Genomic DNA, 27,538 nt, shown 5'->3' on the forward strand with positions numbered 1-27,538 from the left:
CTGTCCCGTACAGTTGGGATCAACGCCCCAGACAATGATTTTTCCACCAGATTGGACCTCTATGCGCTAAACACAAACTTTCCCAGGCCCTTGGCTTAATAGAATGCACTGCAGCGGGATTTCGGCTGTAAAAACAGTGATTGGTGTGATGGTCAGGCTCTACGCACCCTGGCCCTCCTTTCTTTCCCCCAGCCCATCCCTAAATCCATACCCTTGGTGCCCCCGTGCCTCACGTTCGCAGCCCAAACCAGCGAAAGAACCGCAGTGTCAGCGGAGGAGGGGGGAGACTAGCTTCAACCGTCATCATCATCATCAGTGGAGCATGCTGTTCAAACCAGACACCAGCAGCGTGCCAGGACCGACCAGACACCAGCAGTGTGCCAGGACCGACCAGACACCAGCAGCGTGCCAGGACCGACCAGACACTAGCAGCGTGCCAGGACCGACCAGACACTAACAGCGTGCCAGGACCGACCAGACACTAGCAGTGTGCCAGGACAGACCAGACACTAGCAGTGTGCCAGGACAGACCAGACACCAGCAGCGTGCCAGGACAGACCAGACACTAGCAGTGTGCCAGGACAGACCAGACACTAGCAGTGTGCCAGGACAGACCAGACACTAGCAGTGTGCCAGGACAGACCAGACACTAGCAGTGTGCCAGGACAGACCAGACACTAGCAGTGTGCCAGGACAGACCAGACACTAGCAGTGTGCCAGGACAGACCAGACACCAGCAGTGTGCCAGGACAGACCAGACAACAGCAGCATGCCAGGACAGACCAGACACTAGCAGTGTGCCAGGACAGACCAGACACCAGCAGCGTGCCAGGACAGACCAGACACCAGCACCAACTTTTTCAACCTGGGACCCAAATTAGAAATTCTGTGTTTTCCTGGGACACAAGCTTAGGAAAAAATGCAACTATACGTAAATATCGGTGCATTTCATTGCCTTTATGCCTAAAGAAAAATGCAATATAGACAAAAACAAATAACAATGAAATGCCCATAAATATCTTTTAATGTTTATTTTTTCCCATTAAAAACACTCTTACATACCTGTCTAGGTTGGAACGGTTGCTGTTAAAATACAATAAATCATTTAATTCTTAACTGGAATAAACAGATTGATCACATCACACAAATAAAAGCACACACACACAGGCTTTTTGATTGTGCAACCCTAAGTAACAGTACAGATAAAACATTCAGGCCTACTGTACAACTTACTGTAGAAATGATTGTTGATAGAAAGTCTAGGTTGGAACTGTTGCTGTTTTAATACACTTTTTTTTATTCTGAACTGGAATAAACTGATTGATCACACCACACAGATGTAGACCAGAAAACACACACATACACACAGTCCTAATGAGAGGTGTGTGGCTGGTTGAAGTATACAACAAGCATGTATGTGGTGCCAAACTGGATCAGAGCAGGAGACTGCTTCCTGCTGCAGATGAGCAACCCATAACTGTGAGTGTTTGCCTCAAAAAGCATCTTGCTTCAATCAGTTTATTCCAGTTCAGAATAAAAATTATTACTTGTATTTTAACAGCAACAGTTCCAACCTAGACTTGTTTTTAACAATAATTTCTACAGTAAAATGTACAGTAGGCCTGATCATTTTTCATCTTCATCTGTACTTAGCTTGCTTTGGCTAACGTTAGATATTAGCTGTGTATCGTTACAAGGCCAGGGGATTGTTTGAGTTTCTCTTTCACATCTACTACTATGAGAGATAGTACTCCCTTATTTCTGCATATCATCCATCACCTGTTATAAAATGACAACAATGTCTTCTAGTTGACTTACTTTCGAAGCAGTTTCCTGAAGCGTTCTGCCCTGTTCTGAAAGAACTCCCTGGGTTTACCGCCATGTTGTGTCTGGATGTTTGGTTAGGACATGTCGTTTTATTAATTTGTTCGTTTTGAGAGACTCATTACTAAGCACTTCCCCACACAAAACACATTGTGGGCGCTCCTCGTTATTTCTCAAAGTTTGTATTGAAGAGACAAAAAGTAATCACTGTATTTGCGTTTCATGACGATTGAGCTCAGTCAGAATTTGTGGCTAGCATGAGTCCATTTCATGATGGCGAGTGGGAATAACAAGGCAGTGCCTTGAACGACAGCGCTGCAGCGTGTGGGTCGTGGAGTGATCGTCAACAAAACTTCAGAAAAAAGATCCGGTAAACCGCGAAGCACACCGGCATCTCCCTCTACCTTTACCTCTGCCACTCGCGCAGCAGCCAAACTGAGCAGAGAGCGCACTGAACCGAGAGCGCAGTTGCACTTGGTCAAATCAATTTCAGTAATTAATGAAATAATTATACATTTACGTCGCGACCCATGAGCCACCATTAACAATTAATGACAAAGTGAAAACATGTTTTTTGAATCTTTTCAAATGTATTGAAAATAATTTACACAAGTACTCACATCCCTTAGTCAATACATGTTAGAATTGGTAAGTCACTAAGAGCTTTGTACACCTCGATTGTACAATATTCGCAAGTTATTATTTTAAAAAATCTTCAAGCTCTGTCAAATCATTACTAGATAGCCATTTGCAGGTCTTTCCATAGATTTTCAAGACGATTTAAGTTTAAACTGTAACCAGGCCACTTAGGAACATACAATGTTATCTTGGTAAGTAACTCCAGTGTATATGTGGCCTTCTGTGTTAGGTTATTGTCCTGTTGAATTTGTCTCCCTGTGTCTGTTGGAAAGCAGACAGAACCAGACTGAACCAGGTTTTCCTCAAGGATTCTGCCTGTGCTTAGTTGTATTCTGTTTCTTTTTATCCTAAAAAACGCCCTAGTCCTTCCCAAAGACAAGTATACCCATAACATGATGCAGCCTCCACTGAGTGGTACTCAGTGTTGTGTTGTATTTGTATTCAGGACATAAAGTTAATTTCTTTGCCACATGTTTTGCAGTTTTACTTTAGTGCCTTATTGCAAACAGAATGCATGTTTTGGAATATTTTTAATTCTGTAAAGGCTTCCTTCTTTTTACTCTGTCATTTAGGTTAGTATTGTGGAGTAACTACAATGTTGTTGATCATCCTCAGTTTTCTCTTATCACAGCCATTAAACTCTTTAACTGTTTAAAAGTCACGATTCGCCTCGGTGAAATCCCTGAGCGGTTTCCTTCCACTCCGCCAACTAAGTTTGGAAGGATGCCTCTATCTTTGTAGTGACTGGGTCTATTGACACCCAAAGTGTAATTAAGAACTTAATCATGCTCAAATGGATATTCAAGGTTCCCTTCTTTGAGAAGCATTGGAAAACCTCCCTGGGGTTTGTGGTTGAATATGTGTTTGAAATTCACTGCTCAGCTGAGGGACCTTACAGGTATGTGTGGGGTACAGAGATGAGGAAGCCATTAAAAAACCATGTTAAACACTATTATTGCACACAGAGTGAGTCCATGTAACTTATGTGACTTGTTAAGTATATTTTTACTCCTGAACTTATTTAGACTTCCCATAACAAAGGGGTTAAATACTTACTGACTCAATTGACATTTCAGCTTTTCAGTTTTTATTAATTTGTAAAAATGTCTAAAACATAATTCCACTTTGACCTTATACTCACAGACACACACACACACACACATTATGAAAAGTTAAATGACACATTATCATATTATGAGACCCAAACTGAATCAGAAGAACAGGGCCGTAAGTGGATCCCCCATTGCTCAATGGCCGATCAGATAAGGAGCAGATAAACTGCCTCAATGACAGCTCTCAGCAGCTCTGTTTAGAGTTGTTCAAGCCAACGACAGCAAACCTTCCAACTCCAGTTTTTATTATGTGGCTTTAACATTATAAATAGGGTTAAGTGCCTTGCTCAAGGGCACATTGACAGATTTTTCACTTTGTAGGCTCAGGTATTCAAACCACTGACCTTCTGGGTTACTGGCCCAATGCTCTAACCGCTAGGCTACCTGCTGCCTTTACAAGGGGAAGGTGTGTTCATAAACCTTATCATTCCTAATCCTAGTCACACATGTTTTCATGTCTAGAATAGACAGCCCAGTCAGACAGTACTCAACGAATACCTGATGACTCAGAGTAGACTAAACAATAGAGTATTTGGCCGGGACGGTGTGTTGGGGGTTGGGATTTAGAGAGGGACGAGGTGTTGGGGGTTGGGAGAGAGAGGGATGGGGTGTTGGGGGTTGAGGGTTGGGAGTCAGAGGGATGGGGTGTTGGAGGTTGAGGGTTGGGAGTCAGAGGGATGGGGTGTTGGAGGTTGAGGGTTGGGAGTCAGAGGGATGGGGTGTTGGAGGTTGAGGGTTGGGAGAGAGAGGGATGGGGTGTTGGGAGTTAGAGAGGGAAGGAGTGTTGGGGGTTGGGAGTCAGAGAGGGAAGGGGGTTAGCGGTTGGGAGTCAGCGATGGGGGCGAGGCCGCAGGATCTGGGAAGAGGGAAAAGTGATGAATGAAGATGGAGAGAACACTGTCTGTGAGGAAGTGGGTGCTCCTCATAGAAATTGCCCTTTGGCACAGATCTAAGATCAGCTTACCCTCCCCAAAACCTACCCTCACTAAACATCTAAACTGACCCTTCATCATTGTCTAGGGACAACTTCATTCTCCTTCTAGGGAGACAGAAGATTTGGAGTGGGGGTGAGGAAATATAAGGATTGGGCGTGGGGATGGTGAGCCAGAAGAATTGGGGTGGGGAAATAGGGCAGGAGAGGGGTGGGTAGCTAGGCACTCCAGGTGTGTAGTGTCTGCCAGCCTACATTTTTGTGGTCTCCGCGGTCTGTCTGCGTGACAGAGGACTGAAGCCAAGGTGTGTCTCAGAGACTCAGAGCGACCGACAGAGAGGGAATCTCTTACTCACACTGAACACAACACACCTGTGGTAGTATGCAGGTCTGGGAATGTTGACGGGTTGATGTTTTTTTATTTGATCATTTGGTATATGTAAACAAATACTAGACTTAGATATTGATAATCTAACATGTTTTAAATATAATAAAATATGAATGCATAGATTTATTCCAGAATTTAGAAAGGTTAACACTGAATCCATGAGATCAAAAGTAATACATTCATTTTCCTATAAGTGCTGCCTCTACCATACTGTACAATGGATAAACGCTCTATCAGATGGGAGATGATTGACAGCCTTACCCTGTGATTCTGACGGAGTGTGTGTTGTGTTTGCGGTAGTGTGGTGGTTTGGTGAAGCTGACGTCTGTGTGTTTGTAGATTCCACTCTTATAGACGAAGAAGTCCTCATGGACCTCCAGGATGGCTGCAGGATACACAGGGAGAAAAAACACTATCAATGGACTGGATACACAAGAAGAAAAACACATTATCGATGGACTGGATACACAAGAAGAAAAACACATTATCGATGGACTGGATACACAATAATAAAAACACATTATCAATGGACTGGATACACAAGAAGAAAAACACATTATCGATGGACTGGATACACAATAATAAAAACACATTATCGATGGACTGGATACACAAGAAGAAAAACACATTATCGATGGACTGGATACACAATAATAAAAACACATTATCAATGGACTGGATACACAAGAAGAAAAACACATTATCGATGGACTGGATACACAAGAATAAAAACAGATTATAGATTAACTTGACACACAGATACACACACTTTTTACAGCCAAACCAAACCAATCTATAGCTTTGCAGGACCAACCAAAGGCAGTGTCATGCCTCAATGTTGTTGAAAAACATAGATAGAATCAACTTGACCATTAATCCTAGTCAGGTAGGGCCTAATTCAGACTTGAGATAAGGAGACTCAACATGTACTTAAGTAAAACATGTTAAGTCTACTTATATCAAGTCTGAATAGGGCCCATAAAGCATAGCTGTAGTTTGAAGGTAACCAATTTAGACTCCAACTTTGTACATCAGGCATATAGTTTCTATGCTTGACTGATAGCAAAGAGAGTTCAGCCATATAAGTTCCTTCTTGCACTAAACTGAAATGAATACACCACTAGGAAAAAACAAACTCAAAAGCTAATTCAATTTCCTAATTTCTTTACTTTTTCCGAGCACGGTTTCCCATTTCCCCCTGAGAAGAAAACATCCAAAAATCAGAGTGCAGCTGTGGTGTTGGGCCACTTTGAACCGGTGCATTATAAACTCTGAACTCCCTGTGACTTTCTCATTAGTAATCCACCTGGGATAAACAATCTGGAACGCTCACAGTCATTTCCACAAGGACTACCTGTTCTTACTGGGCTACCGTTCTCTTTGTCTCCTACGGACAAACAAGGACACACACTGCTCTCTGGCAAAGGTAACGACAGAAATTCAGGGGAGAAGAAAAGAGGAAAACGTGACAAAAGGCCAATGTTTCAGTCCTGCTGTTTGGAACAATACAACAAGGCTGGCACAGGCTCACAGACTATCTCTGCACAACCACACGTACACACACAAATATATGTTTTATTTGATTTAATCTTTATTTATAAAGGTTTTTCTCATTGAGATGAAACAAAACAACTTACATACACAATATTGAACAAAACTATAAACACACATACAGTACAACAATGACATATTACGTAAAGAAACACAAATGTCATAACTAAAAACAGCTGTCCTAAAGACAATTATACTGTTCTAAGATATTTACATCAACCAAGTGTAAAAAAATCCACCAACGTGACTAGATCATACAATTTAAAATGTTCAGGAGAGAATTCCAGGACCACGGCGCTGAGTAACTAAAACTATTTCTACCATGACCTGTTCTAATTCTTGGTACTGTTAAAAGCAAATGAGAATGGGACCATAAATTATATTTATTTACTGACCTGATTAAAAAAGAACAGAGATAGTGGCATTTTACCCAATATGGCCTTATAAATCAGTGTATACCAGTGTTTAAGCCTATGCAAGGTCAATGACAACCAGCCAACGGTGCTGTAGAGATCACAACCTGAGGGCCACATGATATACTGAATCAAGTGCTCTCGGGGTGGTGGTTGAGGCCTGCATATATATAACATCACTAAAATCTAAAGCCGCCAGTAATGTACATCGTACCAGCTCCTTCCTGGCCTCAAGAGAAAAACAAGACTTATGCCGATAGTAAAAACCTATTCTCAGCTTGAGCTCTCCATATGAACAGTGAAGCTCAGCTTGTCATCCACCCACACTCCAAATATTTGTACACTTTGACTTGCTCTATAGTATGTCCATCCAATATAGCAATGAAAAGATTAGTAACATGCCTGGCATTTGAAAATACCATGCGCTTTGTTTTACCTGAATTCAGAACCAGGTAACCGACACATTGGTGCGGCTGGCTTCCGGGTTGGAGGCGCGCTGTGTTAAGAAGCAGTGCGGCTGGTTGGGTTGTGTATCGGAGGACGCATGACTTTCAACCTTCGTCTCTCCCGAGCCCGTACGGGAGTTGTAGCGATGAGACAAGATAGCAGCTACTACAACAATTGGATACCACGAAATTGGGGAGAAAAAGGGGTAAAAAAAAAAACTACTACCACTTGAATAAAGAACAGCATCATCTGCATTAAAATTAACATCCACTGTTTTAATATGATCCCCAATGTTGTTGATATACAAAATGAACAACAGTGGGCCCAAAATAAAAACCTTGCGGAACACCTGAGCACAACTCTATGGACTCAGATTTACAACCATCTGCTATTACCCATTGTGTACGATTTGAAAGGTAATTTATAAACCAATCTAGAGCATGACCAACAATTCCACAACATTTTAACCTTTGCACTAACACAGCATGGTCCACGTCAAATGCCTTCGACAAATCAATAAAGACAGACGCACAATGTAACTTCTTGTCAAGAGCCCAGTGGATGTCATTTAAAACCTTCAATGTTGCTGAAACAGTGCTGTGGCCAGACCTAAAACCTGATTGCATTCCATTTAAGATGTTGTTTCTTGGAGGTAGGCCTTCAGCTGCCTACTAACAAAGGACTCCAGTACCTTAGACAGTACAGTGCAGTGGTTAAGGGCGCTGTACTGCAGTGCCAGCTGTGCCACCAGAGACTTGCGCCCAGGCTCTGTCGTAACCGGCCGCGACCGGGAGGTCCGTGGGGCGACGCACAATTAGCGTCGTCCGGGTTAGGGAGGGTTTGGCCGGTAGGGAAATGCTTGTCTCATCACACCAGCGACTCCTGTGGTTGGCCGGGCACAGTGCGCGCTAACCAAGGTTGCCAGGTGCACGGTGTTTCCTCCGACACATTGGTGCGGCTGGCTTCCGGGTTGGATGGCACTGTGTTAAGAAGCAGTGCGGCTTGGTTGGGTTGTGTATCGGAGGACGCATGACTTTCAACCTTCGTCTCTCCCGAGCCCGTACGGGAGTTGTAGCGACGAGACAAGATAGTAGCTACTAAACAATTGGATACCACGAAATTGGGAAGAAAAAGGGGTATTAAAAAAAAAAAAAACATGTTAAGGGGGAGCAATGATGTCTGCAGCTAGGTGTAGGAGGCGGAGGTCTAGATCATCAGGATTTCCTTTCTATCAATTTCTTTCAGGGCTTTTATACCTTTAACCTTTTCAAATAAAATGCCTGCATCTAGAAAATTATGATTTAAGGCTTTCAGAATAGAGGTTCTCTCAGCTACAATCTGTGTGTCTACCAACAATTGTTTGTGTATCTTTTTTGCACTCCAAAGCTTTCAATAGCCAAAATTTGGAGGTAGATTTAAGGTATTGGTCTGCTTTCAGTAAAAAAAAAAGTAACATCCCTTTTTCATCCCGCATTATCTTTGAAATACATCCCCAGGCAATTAAGGTCACACAAATTTAGGACACTAAAGAGGCCTTTCTACTGACTCTGAAAAACACCAAAAGAAAGATGCCCAGGGTCCCTGCTCATCTGCGTGAATGTGCTTTAGGCATGCTGTAAGGAGGCATGAGGACTTCAAATGTGGCCAGGGCAATAAATTGCAATGTCCGTACTGTGAGATGCCTAAGACAGCGCTACAGGGAGACAGAACGGACAGCTGATCGTCCTCGCAGTGGCAGACCACGTGTAACAACACCTGCACAGGATTGGTACATCCGAATATCACACTTGCGGGACAGGTACAGGATGGCAACAACAACTGCCCGAGTTACAGTAGGAATGCACAATCCCTCCATCAGTGCTTAGACAGTCCTCAATGAGAGCTTGTAGGCCTGTTGTAAGGCAGATCATCACCAGACCTCACCGGCAAGAACGTCACCAATGGGCACAAACCCACCGTCGCTGGACGAGACAGGACGGGCAAAAAGGGCTCTTCACTGAGAAGTCGTGGTTTTGTCTCACCAGAGGTGATGGTCTGATTCGTGTTTATCGTCGAAGGAATGAGCCTTACACCGAGGCCTGTACTTTGGAGGTGGAGGGATCGATTTGGAGGTGGAGGGTCCGTCATGGTCTGGGGCGGTGTGTCACAGCATCCTCGGATTGAGCTTGTTGTCATTGCAGACAATCTCAACGCTGTGCGTTACAGGGAAGACATCCTCCTCCCTCATGTGGTACTCTTTCTGCAGGCTCATCCTGACATGACCCTCCAGCATGACAATGCCACCAGCCATACTGCTCGTTCTGTGCGTGATTTCCTGCAAGACAGGAATGTCAGTGTTCTGCCATGGCCAGCGAAGAGCCCATATCTCAATCCCATTGAGCACGTCTGGGACCTGTTGGATCGGAGTCTGTGGGCTAGGGCCATTCCCCCCAGAAATGTCTGGGAACTTGCAGGTGCCTTGGTGGAAGAGTGGGGTAACATCTCACAGCAAGAACTGGCAAATCTGGTGCAGTCCATGAGGAGGAGATGAAAATCGTCTAGAAGACAACTAGAAGCCCGTGTTTAGAAGACAACGTGAAGCCCGTGTTTAGAAGACAACGCGACACCCATGTTATGAAGACAGCGTGAAGCCTGTGTTTAGAAGACAACACGACACCCATGTTATGAAGACAACGTGAAGCCTGTGTTTAGAAGACAACTAGAGAGGCCCGTGTTTAGAAGACAACGCGACACCCATGTTATGAAGACAACGTGAAGCCTGTGTTTAGAAGACAAGGTGAAGCCCGTGTTATGTAGACAACTTGAAGTCTGTTTTTAGAAGACAACGCGACACCCATTTTTAGAAGATAACGCAACACCAATGTATAGAAGACAACGTGAAACCTGTGTTTAGAAGACAACGTGAAGCCCGTGTTTAGAAGACAACTAGAGAGGCCCATGTTTAGAAGACAACGTGAAGCCTGTGTTTAGAAGACAACGTGAAGCCTGTGTTTGGAAGACAACGTGAAGCCTGTGTTTGGAAGACAACGTGAAGCCCGTGTTTAGAAGACAACGTGAAGCCCGTGTTATGAAGACAACGTGAAGCCCGTGTTTAGAAGACAACGTGAAGCCTGTGTTTAGAAGACAACGTGAAGCCTGTGTTTAGAAGACAACGTGAAGCCTGTGTTTAGAAGACAACGTGAAGCCCGTGTTATGAAGACAACGTGAAGCCCGTGTTATGAAGACAACGTGAAGCCCGTGTTATGAAGACAACGTGAAGCCCGTGTTTAGAAGACAACGTGAAGCCCGTGTTTAGAAGACAACGTGAAGCCCGTGTTTAGAAGACAACGTGAAGCCCGTGTTTAGAAGACAATGTGAAGCCCGTGTTTAGAAGAAAATGTGAAGCCCGTGTTTAGGACGGCTTTGCATTCTAGAAAGGGAGAGGTAGTTCAGATTTATTTAGTTTTTTAATACTATCCCTTACATAAGAGCAGATACTTGCTGATACTTGCTGACGTTAACCATTCATTAACCTTTCTTTAGCCAGGTGTTTTCCAGGTGACACATTTTTTTATTAAAACAATTTTACCCCGTTTTTTACCCTGTTTTCTCCCCAATTTCATGGTATCCAATTGTTTTTAGTAGCTACTATCTTTTTTTTTTTTTTTTACCCCTTTTTCTCCCCAATTTCGTGGTATCCAATTGTTGTAGTAGCTACTATCTTGTCTCATTGCTACAACTCCCGTACGGGCTCGGGAAAGACGAAGGTTGAATGTCATGCGTCCTCTGATACACAACCCAACCAGGGTTAACATTGCGCGCATCCAACCCGGAAGCCAGCCGCACCAATGTGTCGGAGGCTACACCGTGCACCTGGCAACCTTGGCTAGCGCGCACTGCGCCCGGCCCGCCACAGGAGTCGCTGGTGCGCGATGAGACAAGGAGATCCCTACCGACCAATCCCTCCCTAACCCGGACGACGCTAGGCCAATTGTGCGTCGCCCCACGGACCTCCCGGTCACGGCCGGTTACGACAGAGCCTGGGCGCGAACCCAGGGACTCTGATGGCACAGCTGGCGCTGCAGTACAGCGCCCTTAACCACTGCGCCACCCGGGAGGCCCCAGTAGCTACTATCTTGTCTAATCGCTACAACTCCCGTACGGGCTCGGGAGATACGAAGGTTGAAAGTCTCCGATACACAACCCAACCAAGCCGCACTGCTTCTTAACACAGCGCGCATCCAACCCGGAAGCCAGCCGCACCAATGTGTCGGAGGAAACACCGTGCACCTGGCAACCTTGGTTAGCGCGCACTGCGCCCGGCCCGCCACAGGAGTCGCTGGTGCGCAATGAGACAAGGATTTCCCTCCCGGCCAACCCCTCCCTAACCCGGACGACGCTAGGCCAATTGTGCGTCGCCCCACGGACCTCCCGGTCGTGGCCGTTTACGACAGAGCCTGTCGTAAAGTCCTCAACTGGCAGCTACATTAAATACTACCCTCAAAACACCAGTCACAAAGTCAACAGTAAAGAGGTGACTCCGGGATGTTGGCCTTTGCTAGTTGAACTACATGTAGTTCACTACTCCCCAACACTGACCACAGTGCAATACTAAATATAATACATTTAATATATCATACTATATATAATATTATGACCTGGGTGGTTTGAGACCTGAATGCTGACTGGCTGACACCTGTGGTATATGGTGGCAGTGGTTAGAACGTTGGACTAGTAACAGAAAGGTTGAAAGTTCGAATCCCCGAGCTGACAAGGTTCAAATCTGTCATTCTGCCCCTGAACAGGCAGTTAACCCACTGTTCCTAGGCCGTCATTGAAAATAAGAATTTGTTCTTAACTGACTTGCCTAGTTAAATAAAGGTAAAAAAAATAATAATAATATCAGACTGTATACCACAGGTATGACAAAACATTGCTTTGTACTGTGCTAATTAAGTTGGTAGACAATTTATAATAGCAATAAGGCACCTCTGGGTTTGTGGTATATGGCCAATATGCCAAGGCGAAGGGCTCCGCGTTGCGTTGTGCATAAGAACAGCCCTTAGCCGTGGTTTAATGACCATACCTCCTCTGGCATTATTGCTTAATTAAATTCCACTATATTATAAAAACAAACACATTCTGTATCCAACCTAATAATAGCCTGACTCCGATCCTCTGCCCAATCACTGACAAAGGATCTCTCATACCCAATCCTGCTCTTTAAGCAAAACCCAAGGCTTTGTTGCCCTTCTGAATTAATTCCTAAAACCAAGAGATTGCTCTGAACGCTACAGCAAACACACATGGTTCCAGTAGCTCATTCTTTTATAGCTGCTAATGGCAATAACACACCTACACACACACACACACACACACACACACACACACACACACACACACACACACACACACACACACACACACACACACACACACACACATACCTTCTAAATCATCCTACCTTGCACTGGGCCGTTATCCATAATCTCCTTCATGATCTCCTTCTCCTGTGAAGAAACAAAATGTATAGAACTGTGATTAGATGAAAGGAAAAAGATGGACAGAACTGTGATTAGATGAAAGGAAAATAATGGACAGAACTGTGATTAGATGAAAGGAAAATAATGGACAGAACTGTGATTAGATGAAAGGAAAGAGATGGACAGATATGTAATTAAATAAAAGGACAGAGAAAGTGGAGGGGATAGCAACATAAATTGTTTGACCATGTAGAACAGCTCCACATCTCTAGATGCATGGCTTGGTGACTTGAGAGGTCTGTACAACCCTGTGTGGATGAACCAGTGAGAGCTGGTCAAACTTTTAGCTTTTTGCCATTCTCAGTGCAGGTGGTCCATAAAGCCCTGAAATCCTTAGATCAGAGAAAGCCTGCAGGTCCTGATCTTTTGGATCCCTGCTTTTTAAATCTGGCAGCTGATTTCATAGCTAAACCACTTACATCTCTGTTCAATCTAACCCTGGAATGTAATGAAATTCCAAAGATCTGGAAATCAGCATTTGTCCTGCCACTTTTAAAAGGGGGAGATCCAACTGTTTTAAATAATTATAGGCCAATCTCAAAACTGTCACCCCTGGTGAAAATACTTGAAACCCTTGTAAGTGAACAGCTAAAATAGTTTTTATTTACTAACTCTATTTTATCAATGTACCAATCGGGCTTCAGGAAGAAGCATAGCACAATTACAGCAGACATGAAGGTTGTAAATTATATCACTGAAGCCATTGACAGAAGACAGCACTGTGTCTCACTTTTTATTGATCTCTCTAAGGCTTTTGATACAGTTGATCATGCTATACTAAGGCAGAGATTGTTGTGTAGGTCTTTCGGAGCATGCAGTTGCATGGTTTGCTAACTATCTGTCTGATAGAACTCAGTGCACTCAATTTGATGGGCTTATGTCTGTTAAATTGTCTGTCTTGAATGGTGTGCCCCAAGGCTCTGTACTTGGTCCTCTCTTATTCACTATTTATATAAATGATTTAGACAAAAATGTCCAAAATGCACAACTTCATTTTTATGCTGATGATACTGTTATTTAATGTTGTGCCTCGTCTCTTACAAAAGCTTTCCAGAACATGCAAACTGCTATTTATACTATTCAACATACCTTGTGTCAATTGAAGCTTATCCTCAATACTGACAAAACTAAACTAATGGTGTTTTCTAATGCAAGAAATAGACCTCTGAATCGTTCACCTATTATTACCTGTCAGGGCAAGGGAATTGAGGTTGTAACCTCATATGAATATCTTGGAATTTTAATTGATGATGGCCTTGAAGCTGAAATTGGGATTTTATTTTAGGAATAAGGCCTGTTTGTCTTTTGAAGCCAGAAGGAGGCTAGTATCAGCTACATTTATGCCTTTACTAGACTATAGGGATATTTTATATATGAATGCTTCCACTCAGTGTTTGAGATGAATTGACACTCTTTACCATGGCACTTTGAGATTTATTTTAAACTGCAAAACCCTTACGCACCACTGCACTTTGTATACCAGGGTTGGCTGGCCTTCTCTCGTCACTTGTAGGCTCAGTCACTGGTATACTTTTATTTACAAAGCCATTTTGAGTTTACTACCTTTTTATTTGTGCATTTTTATTGTTCAGAAATGTGGTGGGTACTCTCTTCGTTCACTGGACTTTATCCTGCTAACTGTTCCAAATGTCCGAACTGAATTTGGTAAAAGGGCTTTTATGTACTCTGCGCCATCGTCTTGGAACGCCTTACAAAATAATTTTAAACTGGAGGAACCTGTCCCGATTGGTGTTTTTAAATCACTGATGAAGGATTTTGAGGCTGATTCCCTGACCTGTCAATGTTTTTAATTTGCTGTTTTATACTCTTGTATATTCAATGGTTTTTACTAGATTACTTGTAGTTTTTCATGTTGTCTGTCTGTATTTTTTTTGTAATGACTTGGTGCTGCCTATCTTGGCCAGGGCGCTCTTGAAAAAGAGATTTTAATCTCATTGAGCCCTTCCTGGTTAAATAAAGGTTAAATAAAAAACCAAAAAAGAGGAAGATAAACATGCTGTAATGATTTCCAACATTAAGCATCATTTAGAATGCTTGATAATAAGAGGTAATAAAGCTTACGCTGTAACTCGGTGGGTATACTTTGATTAGGATATGAAACAAGTGGATGCATGTGGATTCTGTTACTGCTCATGGCCTCTGGAAATAGTTAGGCGGAGTCCCAAATGGCCCCCTAAATAGGGCACTAGTTTGACTAGGGCTCTGGTCAAAAGTAGTGTACTTTGTAGAGAATAGGGTGCCATTTGGGACACCACCTTAATGTAATAGCTACAGGCTTTCCAGATGATCTACTGTAGCTTACTTCAGAGAAGGAGTTACAGTTGCTGAATAATTTTGCACGCCCAATTTTTCAGTTTTTGATTTGTTAAAAAAGTTTGAAATATCCAATAAATGTCGTTCCACTTCATGATTGTGTCCCACTTGTTGTTGATTCTTCACAAAAAAATACAGTTTTATATCTTTATGTTTGAAGCCTGAAATGTGGCAAAAGGTCGCAAAGTTCAAGGGGGCCGAATACTTTCGCAAGGCACTGTATAACATTCTCTACTGTTACCCCTTCTTGTGTCTTAGATCAGGGTTTCCCAAACTCGGTCCTGGGATCCCCCCTGGGTACACGTTTAGTTTCTTCCCTAGCTCTAGACAGCTGATTCAAATAATCAAAGCTTGATCACTAGTTGGTCATTTGAATCAGTAGTGTAGTGCTAGGACAAAAACCAAAACATGCACCCAGGGGGGGCCCCATGACCAAGTTTGGGAAACCCTAGCTGTGTTCAAATACTCATACTAACTGTACTATTTGTGATGTGAATTGAGTATATAGTATGCTTATTGGTCATAGTATGGATATAGTTAGTATGCCAAAAGTTCCCGGATGACGTACTAAATTCGTCAAAATTCGATGTATGCAAGCAGTGGACAATATTCCCGTGCTTTTAGGGCACATAATGCAATTCTTCAGAAAATGGGCGTGGCTTCATAACTTTTCAGATTTTATGAAAATTGCGGAAAATATGCAGCCAAAGTTCGACGAGAGCGGATACAAATTAATTGCTTTAACTAATTATGACAAATGTTAAGAAAATGTTGAAAAATGTAATAAAGTAATGCCTTTTCAAATAAGTTACACGTTATGTTTGCTACGCTATCCTTACGAACCGCATAGCATTACAGCAGTATGTACCGGTATGTTAGCTAGTTACCTCACGTTAGTTGGCTACTAATACATTGAACTTGCCAGGCAGTATTTTTTCAGTCTCCTGAGAGGGAATAGGCTGTCTGTGCAAAGCTGTCATCAAGGCAAAGGGTGCCTACTTTGACGAATCTCAAATATAAAATATATTTAGATTTGTTTAACACTTTTTTGGTTACTACATGATTCCATATGTGTTATTTCACAGTGTTGATCTCTTCACTATTATTCTACAATGTAGAAAATAGTCAAAATAAAGAAAAACTTTTGACTGGGACTGTATGTCAGGCTGGGATTCACCATGTCAAAAGGTTTTTCCCCAGGTGCACGAACAATGAGGATATTCACTGCGACTTGGATGAGAACCTACGGCCAAATGCTCAAGACCGGTTTGATGCAAACTAGTGCCGGCTAAACGTTATGTTTCTTTCATTTCTTTCATTTGATTACATTGTGAAAGATGTCTTCAGTTATCACACCTTTGATCACACATAGGATAGAAATTATGGACATTTTATGATCAGTACATTTTAATAAGGGTAGTGCCAGTGTATTGCCTAATGTGAAAACAGTGTAATGTACTGTAATTGTCAGTACTGTAGCATACTACATTTTAAAACATGTATCGAAAAATGTTTGCTATTGGATTGACTGGTTGTTAAAATTAGTCAATTGAGAGCACATCATTATGTTGGGTTTTGGTGATTAAATCAATGTACTCATTATATTTCACAGCAAAGTTATATTTTGGATCAATGATTGTGTGGTGAATGTCTACAAACAAAATTAATGCACAATGAAAGGTTTTGAATGTAAGACTGGCTGCGTTACAATTGTTACCAGTTTGGAGTTTTGTACTAAGAGTTTTTAAAATGCACCACCTACTTGGGAAAATAGTACCAAAGTGATACAAAACGGTATGTGTGTGTGTGTGTGTGTGTGAGTACATACGTTTGATGAGAGCCTGTAGGGAGGTGTAGACTGGTAGATGTCATTGTGGTAGGTGTGTGTGCTGGGGCAGCGTGCAGTAGCCTGTCTCTTCCCTCTGCCCACAGAGCGACTCTGCATCATACAACGGCCCACCTCTGCTGGTGTCTGCTGGGGAGCAGAGAACGGGTAGCACTCCTCTGTCACCACACTGACAGAAAGACAGAAAGATAGAGAGAGATGGAGAGTAGAGAGAGAGAGTGTAAAGAGAATCATCAATTCACAACTAAAGAACCAAAAATTCACTCTTCATTTGATCATTTAAAAAGCTCCTAATATTGTGCCTGGTGTTGCAATAAAATATGTCCTACCCTATGCGCCTCATGTACCACCAGGCTCCGTCGATACGGCCTCCAGCACAGCCCCCTTGGTTGCGTGTATCACAGGAAATTAGGTTCTGGGGCGACAGTTGAGGGGTCATGTGACCCATCGACTGGATGGAGATTCGATCAGATGCCACCGCTTAGCGAGGGAAAGAGAGATGGAGGGAAAGAGAGATTGAGGGAAAGAGAGATTGAGGGAAAGAGAGATTGAGGGAAAGAGAGATTGAGGGAAAGAGAGATGGAGAGAGATGGAGGGAAATAGAGATGGAGGGAAAGAGACATGGAGAGAGAGTGAACTTCTGGGAAATGTTCTAAGAGATGTTAAAGAAATGATAAGGGGACGTTCTGGTATGTAAATGATAAGGGGATGTTCTGGTATGTAAATGATAAGGGGATGTTCTGGTATGTAAATGATAAGGGGACGTTCTGGTATGTAAATGATTAGGGGACGTTCTGGTATGTAAATGATAAGGGGACGTTCTGGTATGTAAATGGTAAGGGGATGTTCTGGTATGTAAATTATAAGGGGACGTTCTGGTATGTAAATGATTAGGGGACATTCTGGTATGTAAATGATTAGGGGACGTTCTGGTACTTAAATGATTAGGGGACATTCTGGTATGTAAATGATAAGGGGGCGTTCTGGTACTTAAATGATAAGGGGACATTCTGGTACTTAAATGATTAGGGGACATTCTGGTATGTAAATGATTAGGGGACATTCTGGTATGTAAATGATTAGGGTACATTCTGGTACTTAAATGATTAGGGGACGTTCTGGTACTTAAATGATTAGGGGACGTTCTGGTACTTAAATGATTAGGGGACGTTCTGGTACTTAAATGATTAGGGGACGTTCTGGTACTTACAGTGCCTTGCGAAAGTATTCGGCCCCCTTGAACTTTGCGACCTTTTGCCACATTTCAGGCTTCAAACATAAAGATATCAAGTTTTTTTTTTGTGAAGAATCAACAACAAGTGGGACACAATCATGAAGTGGAACGACATTTATTGGATATTTCAAACTTTTTTAACAAATCAAAAACTGAAAAATTGGGCGTGCAAAATTATTCAGCCCCCTTAAGTTAATACTTTGTAGCGCCACCTTTTGCTGCGATTACAGCTGTAAGTCGCTTGGGGTATGTCTCTATCAGTTTTTCACATCGAGAGACTGACATTTTTTCCCATTCCTCCTTGCAAAACAGCTCGAGCTCAGTGAGGTTGGATGGAGAGCATTTGTGAACAGCAGTTTTCATTTCTTTCCACAGATTCTCGATTGGATTCAGGTCTGGACTTTGACTTGGCCATTCTAACACCTGGATATGTTTATTTTTGAACCATTCCATTGTAGATTTTGCTTTATGTTTTGGATCATTGTCTTGTTGGAAGACAAATCTCCGTCCCAGTCTCAGGTCTTTTGCAGACTCCATCAGGTTTTCTTCCAGAATGGTCCTGTATTTGGCTCCATCCATCTTCCCATCAATTTTAACCATCTTCCCTGTCCCTGCTGAAGAAAAGCAGGCCCAAACCATGATGCTGCCACCACCATGTTTGACAGTGGGGATGGTGTGTTCAGGGTGATGAGCTGTGTTGCTTTTACGCCAAACATAACATTTTGCATAGTTGCCAAAAAGTTCAATTTTGGTTTCATCTGACCAGAGCACCTTCTTCCACATGTTTGGTGTGTCTCCCAGGTGGCTTGTGGCAAACTTTAAACTACACTTTTTATGGATATCTTTAAGAAATGGCTTTCTTCTTGCCACTCTTCCATAAAGGCCAGATTTGTGCAATATACGACTGATTGTTGTCCTATGGACAGAGTCTCCCACCTCAGCTGTAGATCTCTGCAGTTCATCCAGAGTGATCATGGGCCTCTTGGCTGCATCTCTGATCAGTCTTCTCCTTGTATGAGCTGAACGTTTAGAGGGACGGCCAGGTCTTGGTAGATTTGCAGTGGTCTGATACTCCTTCCATTTCAATATTATCGCTTGCACAGTGCTCCTTGGGATGTTTAAAGCTTGGGAAATCTTTTTGTATCCAAATCCGGCTTTAAACTTCTTCACAACAGTATCTCGGACCTGCCTGGTGTGTTCCTTGTTCTTCATGATGCTCTCTGCGCTTTTAACAGACCTCTGAGACTATCACAGTGCAGGTGCATTTATACGGAGACTTGATTACACACTGGATTGTATTTATCATCATTAGTCATTTAGGTCAACATTGGATCATTCAGAGATCCTCACTGAACTTCTGGAGAGAGTTTGCTGCACTGAAAGTAAAGGGGCTGAATAATTTTGCACGCCCAATTTTTCAGTTTTTGATTTGTTAAAAAAGTTTGAAATATCCAATAAATGTCGTTCCACTTCATGATTGTGTCCCACTTGTTGTTGATTCTTCACAAAAAAATACAGTTTTATATCTTTATGTTTGAAGCCTGAAATGTGGCAAAAGGTCGCAAAGTTCAAGGGGGCCGAATACTTTCGCAAGACACTGTAAATAATAAGGGGACGTTCTGGTACTTAAATGGTAAGGGGACGTTCTGGTACTTAAATGATAAGGGGACATTCTGGTATGTAAATGATTAGGGGACATTCTGGTATGTAAATGATTAGGGGACGTTCTGGTACTTAAATAATAAGGGGACGTTCTGGTATGTAAAATGGTAAGGGGACGTTCTGGTATGTAAATGGTAAGGGGACGTTCTGGTACTTAAATGATTAGGGGACGTTCTGGTACTTAAATAATAAGGGGACGTTCTGGTACTTAAATAATAAGGGGACGTTCTGGTACTTAAATAATAAGGGGACGTTCTGGTATGTAAAATGGTAAGGGGACGTTCTGGTACTTAAATGGTAAGGGGACGTTCTGGTACTTAAAATTATTAGGGGACGTTCTGGTACTTAAATAATAAGGGGACGTTCTGGTACTTAAATAATAAGGGGACGTTCTGGTACTTAAATAATAAGGGGACGTTCTGGTACTTAAATAATAAGGGGACGTTCTGGTATTTAAAATGGTAAGGGGACGTTCTGGTACTTAAATGATTAGGGGACGTTCTGGTACTTAAATAATAAGGGGACGTTCTGGTACTTAAATAATAAGGGGACGTTCTGGTATGTAAAATGGTAAGGGGACGTTCTGGTACTTAAATGGTAAGGGGACGTTCTGGTACTTAAATAATAAGGGGACGTTCTAGTACTTAAATAATTAGGGGACGTTCTGGTACTTAAATAATTAGGGGACGTTCTGGTATGTAAAATGGTAAGGGGACGTTCTGGTACTTAAATGATTAGGGGACGTTCTGGTACTTAAATGTAATTTTAAAAGCATTTTACAATTTTCCCAATATTTGCAATATTGCGATTAAAAAATATATTTTTAATGAAAATGCCAGTACTTTATAAAAATACCTGTATTTTACCAGTATTCTGCCAGTATTTTACTGCCATGTAGTGTCTCACCTGCAGTGGAGAAGGCCCAGGAGGCAGCGCAGTTGCCCTGGTCCAGAGGTTCATGGATCTTTCCAGGCCACTTCTCTGCTGCGTTGAAGTACTGAGGCAGACGGTCATTCTGAGGGTCCATATTCAGCTGAGCAGGGGGATAGAGAGAAGGAGGAAAACAGGAATTCGCTACTGTACAATTTCAAGCCTGTTTTAATGTACTTGACCACCTTGATATTTTATTTGGAAGTAAAATACAATTTCTTATTACTCCCAAAAAACATACAGTAGGTGTTCCAACGGCCAGACAGCAAGAGGAGACTGACAAACCAACAGCAAGAGGAGACTGACAAACCAACAGCAAGAGGAGACTGACAAACCAACAGCAAGACGAGACTGACAAGTCAACAGCAAGACGAGACTGACAAACCAACAGCAAGACGAGACTGACAAACCAACAGCAAGACGAGACTGACAAACCAACAGCAAGAGACTGACAAACCAACAGCAAGACGAGACTGACAAACCAACAACAAGACGAGACTGACAAACCAACAGCAAGACGAAACTGACAAACCAACAGCAAGATGAGACTGACAAACCAACAGCAAGAGGAGACTGACAAACCAACAGCAAGAGACTGACAAACCAACAGCAAGAGGAGACTGACAAACCAACAGCAAGACGAGACTGACAAGTCAACAGCAAGACGAGACTGACAAGTCAACAGCAAGACGAGACTGACAAGTCAACAGCAAGACGAGACTGACAAACCAACAGCAAGACGAGACTGACAAACCAACAGCAAGACGAGACTGACAAACCAACAGCAAGAGACTGACAAACCAACAGCAAGACGAGACTGACAAACCAACAACAAGACGAGACTGACAAACCAACAGCAAGACGAGACTGACAAACCAACAGCAAGACGAGACTGACAAACCAACAGCAAGAGGAGACTGACAAACCAACAGCAAGAGACTGACAAACCAACAGCAAGAGGAGACTGACAAACCAACAGCAACAAGTTCCTAATGATACTTTTGTACGGAACGTGCAGCAATGATTATTTATCCACAATAGAACATTCATGAATGTAATAGAGTGAGATGGCCTAATCAGAGTGTCTGTTAAGTTATTCTATTATAGAGGACTTACTCACAGACAATTCGTACCATTTGGCCTAATGAGTTAGAATGGAAACAGAAACTTTGATCTGTCTCCAGACCATAGAACTGATTGAACTGACTGAGGGAAGCTACACTAACAGACAGCCTCAGTGTAACAAAGAACATAGAACTGATTGAACTGACTGAGGGAAGCTACACTAACAGACAGCCTCAGTGTAACAAAGAACATAGAACTGATTGAACTGACTGAGGGAAGCTACACTAACAGACAGCCTCAGTGTAACAAAGAACATAGAACTGACTGAGGGAAGCTACACTAACAGACAGCCTCAGTGTAACAAAGAACATAGAACTGATTGAACTGACTGAGGGAAGCTACACTAACAGACAGCCTCAGTGTAACATAGAACTGATTGAACTGACTGAGGGAAGCTACACTAACAGACAGCCTCAGTGTAACAAAGAACATAGAACTGATTGAACTGACTGAGGGAAGCTACACTAACAGACAGCCTCAGTGTAACAAAGAACATAGAACTGATTGAACTGACTGAGGGAAGCTACACTAACAGACAGCCTCAGTGTAACAAATAACATAGAACTGATTGAACTGACTGAGGGAAGCTACACTAACAGACAGCCTCAGTGTAACATAGAACTGATTGAACTGACTGAGGGAAGCTACACTAACAGACAGCCTCAGTGTAACATAGAACTGATTGAACTGACTGAGGGAAGCTACACTAACAGACAGCCTCAGTGTAACATAGAACTGATTGAACTGACTGAGGGAAGCTACACTAACAGACAGCCTCAGTGTAACATAGAACTGATTGAACTGACTGAGGGAAGCTACACTAACAGACAGCCTCAGTGTAACATAGAACTGATTGAACTGACTGAGGGAAGCTACACTAACAAACAGCCTCAGTGTAACATAGAACTGATTGAACTGACTGAGGGAAGCTACACTAACAGACAGCCTCAGTGTAACATAGAACTGATTGAACTGACTGAGGGAAGCTACACTAACAAACAGCCTCAGTGTAACAAAGAAAGTGAAAGTGGGGAAGGAAAAATATCTGCTCTCACTGGAAATAATATGCAACTATGTGATTAATCTAAACGCCTAATATGGACTCATTGGAGACGCCTCCAACTCCAGAATTAAATCACTATGATAATACCTCAGACAAATACCTGGTATAGCAAGCTTATCATAATGCTTATCACATTAAGTCATGAAGGGGAATTTCTATGCTGCCTCACATATTCCGCACCAGTCCAAGAGGTTCTGCTGTATGTGTCATGAGTCATCTAACTAAAAGGGTTGCATCCCAAATTGAACCCTATTCCCTACATAGTGCACTACTTTTCACCAGAGCACTACAGTGTATAGGGAATATGGTGTAATTTGGGACGTAGACAGGCCAGGTCTGGAGGTGGGAGGCATGCTTAACACTGCCGTTGTGTAGCATTAGCATGTAACTCTATCTTTGTTTAGACAGAGCACAGCGGCTGATACGTCCTCCTCACATTCCTCCCCGCTAATATCTATGTGTGTGTGTGGCTCCAACCCCCCAGGATTTAGGAGTGGAGTGGGAGTGAGTTAGGGAGTTAGGAGTGGGCTTATCCATTACCCAGTATGACTGTTAGACGTGTGGGGACTGAGCTGGGAGACAGACAACAGACAGAGAGATCTATGAATAAGCTCTCCTGCTTAGATCTGGCTCCTGGTACAGGTAGGGACATGTTGGGCTGGGGGAGTGGGGGATTGGAGAGAAGCTAGTTGAAGGAAGGAGGAGTGGGGGAGTTAAGTCTGGAGAATGTAGGGGGAGAGGTGGGGATGGTGGCTTGGAAGGGTAGGGGGGAAAGAGGAAGGCCAGTCAGTTGTGTTGTCTGAAATGGAGATGGCTCCACCCCATCCTCCCCTCTCTTCCACACCATCCACCCCATCCTTCCCTCCACCCCTATCCTATCCCCTCGACTCCCCCTCCACCTCTATCCTCTACCCCATCCTCTACCCCTATCCTATCCCCCATCCTCTCTCTCCTAAACCTGTCTCTGATTGGCTCTTACATAATCTGTCTGGTTAGATGTAAACAAAGCTAAAGATGGCACATAGCAGAGAGTAGGCTTCCAAGATCCAGACAGACAAAGAATTATCAACAGACCAATAACAGGCTTCACCTGGTAGCCATAGCTGGTAATGACACAGGCCAGGCCAGCAGAATCTTTGTATAAAATGTTATGTCATGTGTCCCTCTTGATGCACACGCAATTTAAAAAGCAGACTGGACTGTCCCTCACTCTCAAGGCTGTGTCAGCATATCTGCATCCCATGTATGGGCCCCGGTAAAAGTAGTGCATATTATAGGGAATAGTGTGCCATTCGAGATGTATCCCATGAATCACCCAGCCCAGCCCTTTCCCTACCCAGCAGACAGGTCTTCTCACCTGCATCTCGTTCATGCTCATGATAGTCCTTGAGGGCCTCTGTGTCCCCAGGCGATACCTCAGGCCCTCGTCCAGAGACATGCCATAGAACTGGCTGTAGTTTGCTGCCCGCCAGCTAGGGACGCAGAGGAGAGGAAAGTCCAAACAGTGAGTGTGAGAAACGTGTGTGTGTGTGTGTGTGCATTAAGGCAGCCACATAGTGTTGCAGTGGAGTGTTGGAGTGGAGTGTTGCAGTGTCCTTTTACGTATTACGTACAAGAACGCCCCGTGAAATTGGGAACGTGACGTGTAGTTCCTTGCGCAGACTTGAGAGGCAGTATTGAGGAAGTGGTGAACGGGTCAGCTGTTTGTTCCCCTGCACCCACCCGCAATTGCTAATAACCCATCTGCAACCACCCGACTATATGTGATAAAGTGAAAATCTGAGGCCCACACCCAACACTAACCCGCTAATATAGAAAATGCACAGTTGTCTACAGTCAGACAGCGGAATGATTTTTTGAGAGGCTGTTTGTTAGTCAACTTGTCTAGAATTATACAGTATCCTACCCTAGAAGACCGAAAATACATCCTTGCTCACTAAAATAATTTAATAAATTGATCGAATGAATGCTTCAATCTAGTTGACATCGGCAAAGTTCTCTGTCATCTCTGCTTCTTTCAGGGAGCAAAGACGTTTAGGGACCGGGGAAAGAATGGAGCAACAACAATTAGAACTAAGGGAAAGATTTCCTGCGCAAAATGTCCAAACGACATCAGTTTGACTGGTTGTAAGGAAATAGAAAGCTGTAAAAACAACCCAACATGTTTCTGATAGATTTCAGTTCTGCTTGGATGCATATTTTCTGTGGTTGAAATACTATGAGCTTTTATGATGCTGATAAAGACAGCACCTCTACAGACGCTATCTAACTGCACATTCACATTCTCTCAAGATGCTGAAAGAAAGAAATCACGTTTCTCCACTCTTGTTCCTGAGTAAAAATGTAGCCTACAATTGGTGTATCATTTTACTGTAAGAGTTAGTATTAAGGTTGTGTGAGAGGTTATAGACCTCCAGTCAGTGTCCAGATTTCAGTTTCCGTTTAAGCCATCTGAACAGTAGGCTACAGTTCCCTTCATGTGTCATAAGCCTGTTTGAAGTCCCCGTCTTGTACGGCTCTTCACAATCATCATTTGCTAGATATTACTGTACAGTTGGAACTAGAAGCATAAGCATTTCGCTACACTTGCATTAACATCTGCTAACCATGTGTATGTGACCATTAACATTTGATTTTGATCACATCCAACATAACCGGCCCTGCGATCATCCTCTATTACCATTCCTGGGTGGCAGGTAGCCTCGCGGTTAAGAGCATTTGGCCAGTAACTGAAAGGTCGCTGGTTTGAATCACCGAGCCGACTAGGTGAAAAAATCTGTCGATGTGCCTTTGAGCAAGGCACTTAACCCTAAATGCTCTAGTACGTCTCTCTGGAGAAGAGCATCTTCCAAATGTAAAAAAGGTACTTTTCTGGCCTTCCTTATATTTATGTTATGTCGAATTAGCAGCTTCTCCCTTATTGAACTCAACTCTGACATTGTCCTTTGTACCTACGTGGATTGATGTTAACTTTTTCTGCCTGTTCCCGAAAGCATTTGGCGATTGGCGTGTAGACTATTTGACACGCGTAGAGTTAGGCCCTGAAGTTTAGGCTTACGCATTAATGCCAGATAATGAAAGAAAAACATCACAGTAGACTATGGATATAAATTGCACAAGAGTTAACTCTTTATTCAACCCGCCCCCAACCACTCACCCTTGATCCACACAATATTTCATGATCGTAAACACGCCCGCAGGTTATGAGTCAACCTGTGCATGACTAGCGCGCATGGGTATGTTTGTGTGTGTGTGCATACGTGTGTGTGTGTTTAAGTGCTCTTACCCATAATTTCCTCTGTTGACAGCCTGGATCATGTCATTCTCTATCAGACAGGCATGCTGCTCACACTCCCAACGCCCAGTTGTTCCACACGTACTGTAGGAGGTAGAGGAGGGAGGGGGAGAAGAGCAGAGATGTAGAGGAGGGGGGGGCAGAGATGTAGAGGAGAGAGAGCAGGGAGGTAGAGGAGAGGAGGGGGAGAGAGCAGAGGTAGAGGAGGGGGGGAGCAGAGAGGTAGAGGAGAGAGAGCAGGGAGGTAGAGGAGAGGAGGGGGAGAGACCAGAGAGGTAGAGGAGGGGAGAGGAGGGGGAGAGAACAGAGGTAGAGGAGGGGAAGAGAGAGCAGAGAGTTAGAGGAGGGGAGGGGGAGAGAGCAGAGAGGTAGAGGAGGGGAGAGGGAGAGAGAGCAGAGAGGTAGAGGAGGGGAGGAGAAAGAGCAGAGGTAGAGGAGGGGAGGGGGAGAGAGCAGAGAGTTAGAGGATTTGAGGGGGAGAGAGGAGAAAGTTAGAGGAGTTGAGGGGGAGAGCAGAGAGGTAGAGGAGGTGAGGGGGCAAGAGCAGAGAGTGAGAGGAGTTGAGGGTGAGAGAGTAGAGAGGTAGAGGAGGGGAGGGGAGGGGAGGGGGAGAGAGCAGAGAGTTAGAAGAGTTGAGGGGTAGAGAGCAGAGAGGTAGAGGAGGGGAAGGGGAGAGAGCAGAGAGGTAGAGGAGGGGAGGGGGAGAGAGCAGAGAGTTAGAGGAGTTGAGGGGGAGAGAGCAGGGAGGTAGAGGAGGGGAGGGGAGGGGGAGAGAGCAGAGAGTTAGAGGAGAGAAGGGGAGGGGGAGAGAGCAGAGAGGTAGAGGAGGGGAGGGGAGAGAGCAGAGAGGTAGAGGAGGGGAGGGGACGGGGAGAGAGCAGAGAGTTAGAGGAGTTGAGGGGGAGAGAGGAGAGATGGGAATGGAATAGACAGAAAGAAGAAAGAGGGTGTGACAGAGAGAGAGAAACAGACACAGAGAGAGAGACAGAGAGAGAGACGAGAGACACAGAGAGACAGAGACAAAGAGAGAAACACAGAGAGAGACACAGAGAGACAGAGACAAAGAGAGAGACACAGAGAGAGTCACAGAGACACACAGAGAGACACAGAGAGAGACACAGAGAGACACAGAGACAGATAGAGACATAGAGAGAGACACAGAGAGACACGGAGAGAGAGAGAGACACAGAGAGAGAGAGAGAGAGAGAGAGAGAGAGAGAGA

General features: G+C 43.6%; 1 protein-coding gene across 2 annotated transcripts in view; it reads right to left on the bottom strand.

The window, feature by feature from the left end:
- Positions 1 to 27,538, bottom strand: part of LOC139392166 (tubulointerstitial nephritis antigen-like) — a 64,089-nt gene that overhangs the window by 7,708 nt on the left and 28,843 nt on the right. For both annotated transcript variants that reach the window (XM_071139938.1, XM_071139939.1), the window contains exons 4-10: positions 26,308 to 26,400; positions 24,379 to 24,493; positions 20,810 to 20,936; positions 17,337 to 17,487; positions 16,990 to 17,176; positions 12,749 to 12,794; positions 5,156 to 5,279 (exon numbers count right to left, since the gene is read on the bottom strand). In XM_071139938.1, the coding sequence (XP_070996039.1) occupies positions 5,156 to 5,279; positions 12,749 to 12,794; positions 16,990 to 17,176; positions 17,337 to 17,487; positions 20,810 to 20,936; positions 24,379 to 24,493; positions 26,308 to 26,400 (843 nt within the window). The remainder of the gene's footprint in view (positions 1 to 5,155; positions 5,280 to 12,748; positions 12,795 to 16,989; positions 17,177 to 17,336; positions 17,488 to 20,809; positions 20,937 to 24,378; positions 24,494 to 26,307; positions 26,401 to 27,538) is intronic.

The sequence above is a fragment of the Oncorhynchus clarkii genome, chromosome 32 (genome assembly GCF_045791955.1).
Source record: "Oncorhynchus clarkii lewisi isolate Uvic-CL-2024 chromosome 32, UVic_Ocla_1.0, whole genome shotgun sequence".
Classification (NCBI taxonomy): Eukaryota; Metazoa; Chordata; class Actinopteri; order Salmoniformes; family Salmonidae; genus Oncorhynchus; species Oncorhynchus clarkii.